Below are 13,459 nucleotides of genomic sequence, written 5' to 3' on the forward strand. Positions count from 1 at the left end.
TCAATATTTTTGTACTGCTTTTTTACGATCTAGATAGTTTTGCGTGCAAGATATATATATTTGTTCTACTCCACACGACTTACTGAAGATCCACGGACCTTGTTGTGAGCAGTTTGGTGTAGGAACGACTATAACCACTTTTTTATTTGCTATAAACTATCTCTCTGTGTCTTTGGTGCATGTTTGTTGTATCTCTTTTCTGTCTGTTACATATCAAATAGATTATTACCTTATTATAAGATGTATTAAATAAATGTTTTATCTCTGAAATGACTTTTTGCACTCATGTTATTTTGTTGCAAAGATTTAACAAACAACATATTTGAGATTATTCAGGCTGCCTAAAAATAAAATAAAATGACCAAACTACTACATCCTTCTATTTCACGAGCTGTCTCTCTTGTCTTCCCCTCGTAGGCGTTTCAGCGAGAACATGGTCGCTCAGATGTGGTATTTTGTCAAGTGCATCTACTTCGGGCTGTCAGCCTATCAGATCCGCTGTGGTTATCCCACCCGCATTTTGGGAAACTTCCTCACCAAGGGCCACAATTATGCCAACCTCTTCCTGTTTCAAGGGTGAGTTCATCTGGGAGTCTCATTTCTTCCAGCTGGGCAAACAGGGCCACGGCTCCGGTCGTCTAGCTGCTGCTGCGGGAATACAAAGAGACACACAAGATTCCCCCTGAGGCTTTCTGTTTCAGAGATGTGGAAACCATTTACTTAAAGGGGAAATCCACTTAAGCCTATTGTGCACCCCATGTTTTACGTGTTCAGGTCTTTAATATTACATTTAGTGCTGAAATGATAAGTCAAGTTAACGTTTATTGACTAAATCTTTAAATAATTATGAAAGTAGGCATTAGTTTCAACCCTTGTCCTGCCATTATTATTTCATATAAAGCTTATTATTGATTAAATACATTTCACATTTAGAAACGACACTTTAAATAACTAGATTATTATCTATCTGTGTAGGTTAAAATTAGGTGTCTTATATATATATATCATTTTTGGGGTTTAATGAATAATACAAACGTCTGGGTATGCAATTTATTTTATTTTATTGATTTATTTTTCTGAAAGGGCTGTAGGTAAGTAATTAAGTATAAAAAAGGAAGTCGTCGCCACGTGGCTGCCAGTGTTGGTTGTTAAGTCAAATAACTTTGTTTTACTATTTTTAATAGAATATAGGTGTTCATAAACCAACAAAAGTGTTTTATTTCTATAATATATAAACATGTACATCAAACACCATAGCTTATATTAGTAGGCCTGTTATTCTCTTGTACACAACTAACAAATTAGAGTGATTTAAGAAATTCAATCGTACTTTTGTTCACCTCGTATATTTGTTAACAGATTAACTGTTGTGTGTTGTGTGTAGTTTCCGTATGGTGCCGTTCCTGACGGAGCTGCGGGCCGTGATGGACTGGGTCTGGACGGACACCTCACTGTCTCTGTCCAGCTGGATCTGTGTGGAGGACATCTACGCTCACATCTTCATCCTGAAGTGCTGGAGAGAGTCTGAGAAGGTGTTTATCATTGTGCCGTCAGTGTGGAGAACCACTTTCAGAGCCAGAGTCTGTCATGGTGGAATTCATGCTGAAATGTGCTTCTGTGGAGCCGGATCTATTGTTTTTTTGTGGATTTTAGCCTTTGCAGACCATTTACATGCACAACAACCTATATCACACACTATGGGAGAGGGGAAACCACAAAAAGCACAACAGGCCCTTTAACCTTCTGTCTTTTTAATGAGAATCTTATTTTTCTCTAAATCTTAAAGCCAGCAGACTGAAAAATATTCTAACAATTCAATCTGAGCTAGTTTCCTCCTCAATATGATCTATATAACTCGAGAAGCAGCTGTTATAGGGTCTACAGCTAAACAAAAGTTCATATTCAATACCTTAAATACAAAGTTTGAAAAATGCTTCTGCGAACTAGGACTTAATTATCTAGTCTGTTGACTCTTTTAAAACTATTTTAAAGACATTCCTGTTTGGTCAGGCGTTTGGGTAACCGGTGTGCTTCCTTTTAATTCCTTCTTTTAATACTATGTTTTTATTTTTGTTTGTTTTTAAATTTCATTTGTAAGTTTCTGTTTTATTGTGTTTTTATTGTGTCTTAAATTATGCTCTGGTGCTTTTATGACTTCTTAACATGTGGGTTCATTGATCGTTGTACGCCTCCTATATGGATGTCTTATTGTTTTGTCAAGCACTTTGTGACTTTGTCTGTGAAAAGCGCTTTATAAATCAACTTTACTTACTTACTTAATTGCGTGATTCAAATCAACAAATAGGTCCAGGGATAGAAAACATGTTTCCATTACGGGAAAAAAATGATTGAGATATTTTGAAATACTACAGGAAAAGCCTCTTTTTGGCCGAATAACATCTTAATCTTAACGTCCTGTTTCTGCGTCCGTCTGCAGAAGTACCCCCAGCCGCGAGGCCAGAAGAAGAAGGCGGTGGTGAAGTACGGGATGGGGGGGATGATCGTGGCGCTGCTGATCTGCATCGTGTGGTTCCCGCTGCTCTTCATGTCCCTCGTCAAGTCCGTGGCTGGAGTCGTCAACACGCCGCTGGACGTGTCCTTTGCAATCACACTGGCTGGCTTTACGGTGAGCAGAGTTTCTTTCATCAAGTAAATCGAGCTTAAACATTCTTGCAAAGTGCTTTACTGATACATCTCCCACCAAAGCAAAATCCTTTGTAATTACATTAATCCTGCGTGATTTGAAAAGAGTTCAAGTAGATGTACAGGGAGTAAATACATCTGTGATTCATTGAAGTCCTTATTTTAATGGCTCGTCACTTTTTGATCAGTTTGCGTGATTTCTGGGAGAGAATCCAGAGGATTAAGATGATATTTTCTAAACAGTGAGAATAACCTAGCTGCAGCGTTCAATGTATAATTATGTTTTTTGGAAGACTTAGAGTGTAATTACTTAAATAAACAAACATTTCCTTTTCACACAGCCCATCTTCACCATGAGCGCTCAGCAAAAACAACTGCAGAATGTGAACCTAACCGAGTTTGACTCGTATCGTCTGAAATACAAGGATAACGATGTGAGTATGAGAAATATAATTCAAAAAAGCTGGTGAAATTCTCCCTCATTGAGAGGTTCCTGCTCAGAGTCCCACCTCTGTGTGTTTGGCTGATAGTGCTACACCAAATGGCTCAAATGTTTTAATATTGTTTATGCTGTGGTTATCAGACTGCCTTGCAGTGGCTCGAGCGCTACTTCAAGGAGGACCTGATCATCGCAGAGCTGAAAGGCAGCTCCAATAGCCTGTGGACCATCAGCCCGCCCAGCAGGAACAACCTGATCGAAATGCTGAGCAGCAACGAGGATTTCCCTATCACCGTGGCCTGGTCCGTGCAAAGGTACGCACATGTTGTCCGTGCATCATGTATGCTTGTATCTACCCATGTGATACTGCTCGTATAATTATATTACACTAGGGGCTGCGTAGGATTAATTCCAACTAGTTCAAACCAACATTTCCAATCATTCAACCGTTGTCAAGTCCAAAGGCAACATTTATGGAAAACACAACACAGCAATCTAACAGAACAACAAATAACAATTAGATTTATCTTTAGGTTTTTTCATCATAAAATATTACAAAGGACATTCAATTCTTCCTTCTAAATCAGGGGTCTCAAACTCAAGGCCCGGGGGCCAAATCCGGCCCGCGACTTCATTTTATGTGGCCCCGCATTGCCGCAAGAGCTTACAAAGAATATAATACGTTTATTATCGGTTACATGCCGCTTTACAGAAGCAGGTTGCCCATAAACTACATGTCCCACAATCAGTGGGACATGTATATGTACAAAAGTGGTGGAGCACAGAAAACTTAGATGTCTATATATAAGCTTCTGCAGTGAGGTTCATGGCTGGTGACGCACTGGCACTGACTCTTCAGGTTTACAAATATAATATTTTGGCCTAAATCAAAATATAATATTATTTTCAAAAGCTTTTTTAGTCTGATGCTTCGATTAATTTTAAACAGACAGTTCAACAAAAGGATACCCAAAAAATGTAATTTTATCATTTAAATATTGAATTGTTCTCTCTTAGTAAGATCCCATTTTCAATAAGATGGTGGTCTTACCTTGACTTGAAGTCCATTGGTCTATCCTTCTGGACAAAAATCTCTATTACTTGTTTGTAAAAGTCCTCCTTATCTTCTTGTAGTTTCAAAAAGTCTATCATAAATCTAATCGATAGATTTATGATTCGAAAATTATAAAAGTAGGGTAGACATGTGGATATTATCCTGCTGAACAAAACGTGCATTTATCTAACAGGTACGTTTCCCACAGATCTTATTTTGAGCTATTTTCTAAAATCCTATGGAGAAATCTCATTGCTATTTGTGGAGGGAACCAATGCGCAGCTTACTTCCTGGTTTTGGGACGCGTCTCTCTCTCCTCTTCACACACCACACTTTTCGCGGCACACGTACTTACAGCCAATCAGCTCTGAATGATGTGAGATGACGTATGGTGGGGATGGCAGCCCTCGTACATATGTTTCGAGGAGAGATAGAATAGAGGAGAGAGTTGTTTCGTGATGTGTGTTGTTTTCGACGGCATGTCTATTTGTAGATTAGATTTTCGAGTAATGTGTGTGGAGTGTCATGACTAACGCCACGGAACTCGTAAAAACCCCAATTCATAGACAGGTTTCTGTGAACGAAGAAGGGAAATAGTGTTTTCTATCTGAATAACTTATTGATATCATGACTGTAGTCACTACAATTATTCAATAGTTGATGATGGTCCGAATTCACATATTCAATGCCAAGATAGTACTACGAGTAGTGGTTTGGATTGTTTCATCGTGTACCATAGGGTTTCAATCTTTTAAAGGAGGTATGTTTTTCAATCCTAATTTGGATTTTTTTTGTGTATGTGTTAATGTTTTCGTTCTATTGTTTAGTCATTTGGGTTATTATTTTTGCTTTTGGGGGCCGGTCTGGGCATCTCTGGGCACGTTATTAGTTGTGTTTAACTCTGTATTGTAATGGTACCGAATAAATTCTACAGGACCCCGGAGTAGTTTACTCGTTGGTTCTTGTTACTGTTTTTGTACCAGGTATTTCCGTCACCCTGCGCCGTGTCGGGGTGGATCACCGTCGTCTTTATTTTTTCTAATGTTTTTTATTTTATTTTTTATTTTTTTTTATTATATAATCTTTTATACAAATTAGTACGGTACTAAAAGCAGCTGTAACGACAGATCAGAACAGAGATTATAACAGATGTCCACCGGTACCTCCTGACAAGGATTCGGTACACTGTTTTTCGGATTGGAGTGCCGTGTGGATGGTGTTCCTTTATTATCGGGGCGGTCTCGGGAATGGACGTTTCCTTTTGTGCGAGGAGTATAATAGTTTCTGTTTTTTACCAGTAACGCTATGCAATAGTGTGCGCTCCTTTGATTCTGGGTATTGGTCGTAAACGCACTTTGATTTAGGTCACGTTATGTGTTGTATGTTTATTGTTTCTGTTTTTAACGCCGATGTCATCAGTCCTCCCGTTCTTCCTGTATTTCTCTTGTTGTTAGGCATCGTGAATAATCGACAAGAAGACAAAGTGTTTTATGTAGTGTCTGGAGACAAAAGGACCGACAGGAGCAAAGTGAAAGGTCTTTGTTATGTGTGCAAGGAGTATCCCAAGAGTGACAGCGAGATGGTAGGTGTTTGTGTGTACCGTGTTCGGTGTGGAGGAGAGAGAGAGGAGCGAGAGAATTTCCTGTCGCTGAAGTAGAGTGAGATGTACTGGATTATGTAGTCGACACACGGACCTTTAGTGTCTTGCCTGGCTAGCAGGATAATAATACGGTGGCAACATTTGGTTAATGGTTTCCCAAACATTTAAGGGAGTACACTCAAGCGGGACTGTCCGGTGGTGTGACGAGAGGGCGGTTTTTTTATTACTGGTATCCTCTACGACGGTACGGGGTGTTAGNGTTTGGTTTGAGCCATTTCTTTGGGATTGCTTTCCTCGCAGCTACACTCAACATCCCAAACAAGTATTTTGTTTTAAAATTTGTGGACATTGAGTGCGTAGATCAACATTTTAATATATCAAGTCAAATCTGCAGTTCTTTAGAATAACAATCGTATCGGCTCTCCACAATTAATAAAAAAAAGTTAAAACGAGCATGACAATTACTCCAAACAGGAAGGAGTTAAAAGATTGGTCATTTATGCACAGACAAGATAATGTAAAAATGTATATGTGCTATGTATTGATTAAAAGGAAACAATATGCCATCCTTGAGTAAAATGCAGCCGTTTCACCCAATGGAGTGGATGGTTACAAATAAAAAGACTTAAAGAAATAATATATATATATTTGTTTTAATTATTACAATTGCATTCTAGTCTAAGAGTAATCATTAACATATCAATGGTTAATGAAACTGTGCCATTATCCTGACTGTAGCTTCACTGTAACATATTGTTTTTTTCCCACCAGGTCACCATCTTCATCAAGTACTTCTTCCAGTTTGGCTTCTTCCCCTTCAACCAGAACCCTATGGATAAGAGCAAACCTTATCACCCTCCCAACATCATCGGAGTGGAGAAGAAGGACGGCTACGTCCACTACGACCTGGTCCAGTTACTGGCTCTCTTCTTCCACAGATCCATCCTGAAGGTTCCTGCAAAATGAATATTTGGACAATACTAATATGAGAATCATATTAAAAGTCACCTATTGTGAAAAATCCACTTTTTCATGTCTCTTCTACATCAACATGTGTCCCCTCTGTTTAAAGAGATTCTGAAAGTTTCAGGAAAAAAGATTCTGTCTCTTTTTGTCCTGATCCATTTATATAAAAACCTATCTGGAAATGAGCTGATCAGATTTTGGCCACTTTATGATGTCATAACGATATTTTGGCTTGTGTAACCATTAGCCAATCAGCAACCAAAGTAACCCCCCACCTGATCACCTGAATCTCCTCTAGAGCACCATTGTGTTCTTTTTAACCAAATCTCTCAGAGGGGCGTGGGGAGGGGCTCCTTATTTTCATCTAAAGTAACAGACAGAGAATCAGCACTTTGGAAAAAGGGCTGAAACAGAGAGGATTATGGGTAATGCTGCCATTATCTGTTTGGTGTTTGGAGCCAAACACTTCAGAGACATGTTTGTATATATCTGAGACCTATAATATATTGATGAGAAACAGTATAATAGGGGACCTTTAAATGTAAATTATGCAACTATACTCCCTTTATCAGACTTAAGTATTCTGTGTGCAAATATGATACAGCTTTTATTAATCCCTCGTCTTCTTTGCAGTGTCACGGTCTGTGGGACGAGGAAGACCCCAAAGAAAGGCGAGCGCCGTCCTGTCAGAGCGAGTCAGAGGACGAGGGAAAGAGCAAATCAGAGGAGAGTGAGAAGGGGTCTGAACGCGCCTCCTCCATGATGAGTGAGAGAGGCTCCACTCACACCTTGAGGTCCTTAAACTTTGGCGCCTCCATCGATTCAGGTCACGTCCAGGTTCAGTACCCGCAGCAGCAGACCTTCCAGCGGCGGAAGAGCTCCAGCGGAGGCTCGCACATTTCTCATCGATCTCTCCACTCCACTGTGAGGTCCAAGAGAGGTGAGGATCCTTTTCTGGTCTCTGGTTTCTACTACTGGATAAACTAGTGGTGCTTGAGCTGTGTTGTTTCTGGGGGTTTTGGAGAAAAAAGGAAATGGTAAATGGGTTTTGGATTACATCGCCCATAGTATCAATGTAATGTATGCTTAGCTGTTTGGATATTACTGCCGCAATAACAGCCTAACAAAGTGCAGCGAGGGACTAAACGAGAAAAAACACTGTGGACGCTGTTACGGCCTGGCTCATAGGCTGCAACAAAGATGGGAGACCAGACAAGTTAAGTGTAACAAAAGCATATTTATTTACAATACCACAAAAACCAAAGGTCTTCAGAGAAACCTAATAAATGTGGAAGTCAGTTATCAGTAATGATTGCATGTTGTGTCCAACAGAAGAGTCAGAGCGCAGTATGGGTTGGTGTTGGCCTTTTATGTAGACGGCCCAGGTGTGGCTCATCAGGGTGATCACCTGAAACACAAACAAGAGCCAGCAAGCAGAACACAAAGACAGAGACCTCTAGTGGAGTGGAGGGGGTCATAACAGACGCGCAAAAACGCAGTCTTTCCAAAAGTATGCGTTTGACCTTTTATTTCCAAAGCAAACATTCCATATCCATATGCGTCGGCCTATATTCCTTTATGCGTGCGTGCGTGCGATCAACAAAAATGGTCCTTCTCCAGCTCACTCCCCCTCCATCTTTCACAAAGTGCGCAGGTAAAAGCAACCGGATATAACCACAAACGTCACCACACAAATCCAATGACACGCCCACCACCTATAGTGACTCAAAAAACATGTACCGTAACAAACACAGAAAAATACTTCATATGTGGCTCCTACAGCTATAGAGATATTTAGAAACCAAAGAGCAATAAACCACTTCTCAGCGTGTCGTGCCGACGTTGTGGCTCAGGAAGAAGATGGTGTGATGGAATATGAATTCCAGCTTCGGTGTTCTCCAGTACAATCTAATGGTTTATTTGAAGAGTGATTAAGGAGGATGGACTAATGATGAGTCATTTTCATGGTAATTCAGTCAAAACAATCTTAGCAAGACATTGTATCATCACTCTGTGGCCTTGCATGGCAGAGGACCCTGGGTCAGTTATTTGACTGTATTTTGGAGAGATATTTTTAACGTTTTAGCTTTTAATATAATTAGTCTATATATGTATGTACTAAAACTAAAAGATAGAAAATAGCTCAAAATTACTTAACAGATGGTCGCCTATCAATTAGAGGGTTATGGTTCAATCCCTGTAGTCAAAGGGTGATTAGGCAAGATGATGAACAACGGTGGCTGTGAGTGTGAGCTGGTGGCATCTTCTATGGCAGCCTCTGGCACTGAATGAATAATGACTTGTATATGTTAACAAAATACATTCAATTTACCATTTAAAGATGCATCTTAAGACAGTTTAGGAGCAATCAATGCGACTCCAAACGGTTGAGAAGCATTGAACGAGACAAGTGGTTTAAAACATGTGGAGCTAAAGCGATGTCCAGACATTAACCAGTTCAAGAGGAAATCCAGAGGAATTATTTTCTCGAGGTGCAGGGATGGGGAAGGTGTTTGACTATGTGTATGTGTATATGTGTGAGTATGTAGGTGTGTATAATATGTGTGTGTATATGTATATATGTCAATCAACAGGTAAAGCAGATTAATAATACTAATAATATCAATAACAATGCATACAAATGATAATTATTGCAGATTATAGATTATAAATAAATCATTTAGGGACAAGGGGGTGAGATTAAATAAGTTATACTTCTTCTCACTCCTTTTCGAACACTAGATATGGGACTGTTTATGTTGCTAATGCTGTTGTTGTTGTTTTGATTTCTCTTACATGACTATGCACTGCAACATTTTTTTTGTTTTGTAATTATTTATTTTACTTGTTCGAAATAAATGTATCAATCAAACATGAGGCTGAATATTAGAAAATGTATCACTAACTCTCTTCCCCTTAAAAAGCCCTGAGAGTATTGTGTTATTTTGTAGCACGCATAGCCTTTCCTCTTCTTACAATAATATCCATAACATCAATAATATAGAGAAGGAATCCTTTGAGCTCTTACTAGAAAAACATGTCTTGTGTTGTTTAGCCTTCACCCCTGAATTAAGTCTTTGTGTTTGTGAATCTCATCTCTCTATCAGCGACTCGTCACGCTTCATTTACAGCTGGAAATGTAAATTGTTTCCACAGGAAGTACCGCCTCCCACCACAGCAGCCACAAGGACGGCAGCGAGGCCAGCGTCCATCAGAAGACCCGAAAACAGATGATCACGGAGAAGCTTAGGGAGCAGCTCCTCAAGGGGAAAGCCTTCATCATTAAGCGGTACGATGAAGCACAGCTGGCTCACAGGAGTTGGGTTTTTGGTCTGACGGCTGCTTACTGGCCAACACACGTGATTACACAAGAAAGTGTGTAACTTTATGAGGGCTTTGATGAGAACTGTGCTCAGCAAGTACTCCCAACAAATAATGGAAAATGATATCAGTGATGTATTGCAGCTAAAACCTTTCAAAGGTCTACATTTAGACCTTTAATTACGCTTTCCCGTTTGGCCAGCAGTGTCATTTTTGTAAGTGCTGCAACAGACAGTCAAAACATGTTACTGTTTTGATTTAATCACAGAGGAACAAGTGGTTTCTGAGATATTACGTCTGCAGCTGTAATTGAAACACAAAGAAAATGGTCATTTAGTAAATCGTTAACATTTGCTCAAACAATGAGTTACAGAAAAACGACGTCAGACAGAATTGGTCATAAAATCCAAACAAACACAAATGCAATTAAATAGCCTTTCTAATTCAAAGATTCCATTGTAAAACAACTGTGCATTTCAAAATCCAAAGGCTATTGGGAGCTTTATAAATCACTGAGACAAAATGCATTCCTACAATCCCATGCTGACAGACTGACAGATACAGTTTTATTGTTTAAGAAAGGGATGAAAGACCCTCCTGAACCTTTTGCTCAGAATATCGCTTCATTCACTTGTATCATTTTTTCAATTTTTTTGTATTTGTTCTTGAGAAAGGTCCTAAGAATAGAATAGTATGTCAGATTCTCGCCAGGTTCTTAAACTACATAATTGTTTGTGTCTTGTAATGAATATTCCCATTGCCACCTTATATACTAAGTGTGTGTGTGTGAGGTAATCCTAGGCAGGTTAACACCGGACCACTTAAAGAACATTAGACTGCAGAACTGTGTGCACATATATAAATAAAATATATGAAATTCAGAGAAGTAATTCCCAAACTGAAATTCAAGAGACTTTGGTTTGCATATGTAAACAAAACCTCCTAAAGTGGAGGAAGTAAACAACGTTAGCCGCCATATTAATTAGTGTCATTAGTAATAACAACACAAAAAAGATGCATGGTAAATTATTCAAAGCTTGCGTAGTGTTTAATTATTTTTAAAAGACCAGATTCTGTTCCTGAAAATTGAACAAATCCCCAAAATATTGATGAAGGTCAGAATCTTTGTGTATTGGCTTTTAAAGAGACATTTATCAAGAACAGAAGCCTGTACGACGAAGCCGGTTCAACCTAACCGGGATATGTTTGAGTTACCCGGTTTACCTAATCCAAAACAAACGCGCTCTCGCTAAACTGTCCTACGACGCTGGTTATCAACTCGGTAACTCAATCCAGGGTTTTTCTGTCCGGCTGAGAGCGCGTTCACATGAAAGGGGCAGGGCTAGTAACATTTGACCAATCACAAACATGGAGAAGCAAACTCAGCGCAGCGTCATACTTCCTGAACGAAAAGTAAACTATAATATTAGACATATGAAGAAGTTAAACTTTAAACATCCATGACTTAAAGGTGGGGTAGGTAAGAAAAAGTGTTTGAATGCGTACATTAACAGGTTTATGATATCACTGCTAAGACACAAGTGGATCTGACTTTAAAGGTCCCATGTCATGGCCATTTCTACTGATCATAATTCCATTGTTGAGGTATACTAAAATTGATTTATACTGTGCAATTTTCCAAACTCACATTGGTTTCTCATACAGCATCTCTGTAAAGTATGTGTATTCACTCTCTGTCCTAAACGGCTTGTTGGAGCTCCTGCCCGTGTCACTAATTGTGTCTGTGAATGAGGAGTACCACGCCCGGTAGTTCTCTGGCTTGTCGTCAAATTGGTACAAGCTTGCGTTTGTAAGATCTCGCCTGGCTAAGTACTGAGCCAAGGGTTCTGCTACAGGTGTTGAGATAGCTGGAAAAGCTTGTCTCGGGATAAAGGGCTGAGCGTGCACATTTATTCGTTCTGGTGTGTACGGTTGGGATTTTCCATCCGTGTACTGAGATAAGTATGGTTGGTTGTAACTGTCAGCTTTGGTAGGAAAAGGTAAGTTAACATCACTGGCTGCTTTAAATTCTGTTTTAAGGCTACTAAATGGTGGTGGTTGTACGATGTCTTCAGCAGGTGACAACTGAGGTATGAATCCTTCTTCTAGCTCCATGCGTGGCTGGCCCATTTCACGTGAATGTTGGGGGTGAGCACTTTGTTTCAGTGCGTTTTGTTCACGGATATAGTCACTTATGTGTTCCATTTTGTTTTCAGACTCTGGTGCTCGGAATTCATCTTTAACTTTGAAATCGTCTGCCATTTCCAAAACCTGTGCTTCAGCTACTGCGGCTTCTGCTTCACACTGTAGATTTAATACTTCTAGTTCTGCATCTATTCTTGTTTTTTCGAACTGTACTTCAGCATCTCTCCTAGCTGACTCCAGCTTTGGTTTTAGTTGTTGTGATGCATAAGCTGCTCTAACCTTGGCTGCTTCTGCTTTAGCACGAGCACGTGGTGCACTGCTTAATGAAGAGGTTGAGGATCTTCCTCCAGAGGTTGATGATTTTCCACTCTTTCTGGAAGTAATTTTTATCCTTTGTAAAAACTGATCCTCTACTGTCTTTTCACTATAATGTTCTTATCCGGAGGTAAAAGCCGCAGGACTTAACACAAAGTTAAACTCCACTCCAAAATTAGAAAAAGAGTCGTCGTCCGTAGTTGGGAAACTTTACTGGTAACTCCTTCACCATGACATGGAGTGAAAACTGTAACAATAAATACAGAATGCAAAAAACGATCTTAGTCTTGTGTTATCTTATTCAAACGCGAGCCCCTTAGTTTGCATTGTAATGTATACAGTAATAACATTACATTTTTCTTAATTTCTTAAACATCTTTCCATCAAATAAGCATTGATATAGGAACTACTAACATGTTAACAATGAAATGTAATCCACTTACGACATTGATTGATAAGTTTTTCATGCAGATGCAAATGGATCCTAACAGTGCCTAACATGTGGCTTCCTTGCGATTCTACCAATTTCTGATGGCATGACCAAAGGAACTGATGTAAGATTGACAGGATGAAGATTACTTCCAAATAACTTTATGACAGTGTCAAATAAACAAACGTTACAGTCACCTGAAAAAGGTGCTGTAAGCAGTTATTTTTAACCCTACAAATTATATGAAGTGTTTTTGGAAACACCACAATCATAAATACACAAACAACAATGAATACTTACAGATGGTCCTGTACTAACGAAGTCCGGTTCAACCTAATCTGGATATGTTTGAGTTAGCCGGTTGGCCTAATCAAAACAACCCGCTCTCACCAAACTGTCTACGACGCGGGTTATCAACTCGTTAATTCAAGCCAGCTTTGTCCTATCTAGTTTATGTGCGCGTTTCACATTAGAGGGACGGTATTTGAGTGCGATCTGACCAATCACAAACATGGAAAGCCGCGTACTGACAGCAGCAGCGCGTCA

At 39.5% G+C, this 13,459-nt stretch overlaps 1 protein-coding gene across 1 annotated transcript in view; it reads left to right on the forward strand.

The window, feature by feature from the left end:
• Window positions 1-423: 423 nt before the first annotated feature.
• Window positions 424-13,459, forward strand: part of LOC104944924 (piezo-type mechanosensitive ion channel component 2-like) — a 13,835-nt gene continuing 799 nt past the window's right edge. Inside the window, exons 1-11 of the mRNA XM_010770530.1 lie at window positions 424-576; window positions 1,385-1,532; window positions 2,438-2,626; window positions 2,985-3,077; window positions 3,227-3,396; window positions 5,120-5,148; window positions 5,591-5,718; window positions 6,508-6,687; window positions 7,336-7,642; window positions 9,859-9,991; window positions 12,240-12,329. Of these exons, the coding sequence (XP_010768832.1) occupies window positions 434-576; window positions 1,385-1,532; window positions 2,438-2,626; window positions 2,985-3,077; window positions 3,227-3,396; window positions 5,120-5,148; window positions 5,591-5,718; window positions 6,508-6,687; window positions 7,336-7,642; window positions 9,859-9,991; window positions 12,240-12,329 (1,610 nt within the window). The 5' untranslated portion in view covers window positions 424-433. The remainder of the gene's footprint in view (window positions 577-1,384; window positions 1,533-2,437; window positions 2,627-2,984; window positions 3,078-3,226; window positions 3,397-5,119; window positions 5,149-5,590; window positions 5,719-6,507; window positions 6,688-7,335; window positions 7,643-9,858; window positions 9,992-12,239; window positions 12,330-13,459) is intronic.

Source organism: Notothenia coriiceps, unplaced genomic scaffold, assembly GCF_000735185.1.
Source record: "Notothenia coriiceps isolate Sejong01 unplaced genomic scaffold, NC01 NC01_scaffold00008959, whole genome shotgun sequence".
NCBI lineage: Eukaryota > Metazoa > Chordata > Actinopteri > Perciformes > Nototheniidae > Notothenia > Notothenia coriiceps.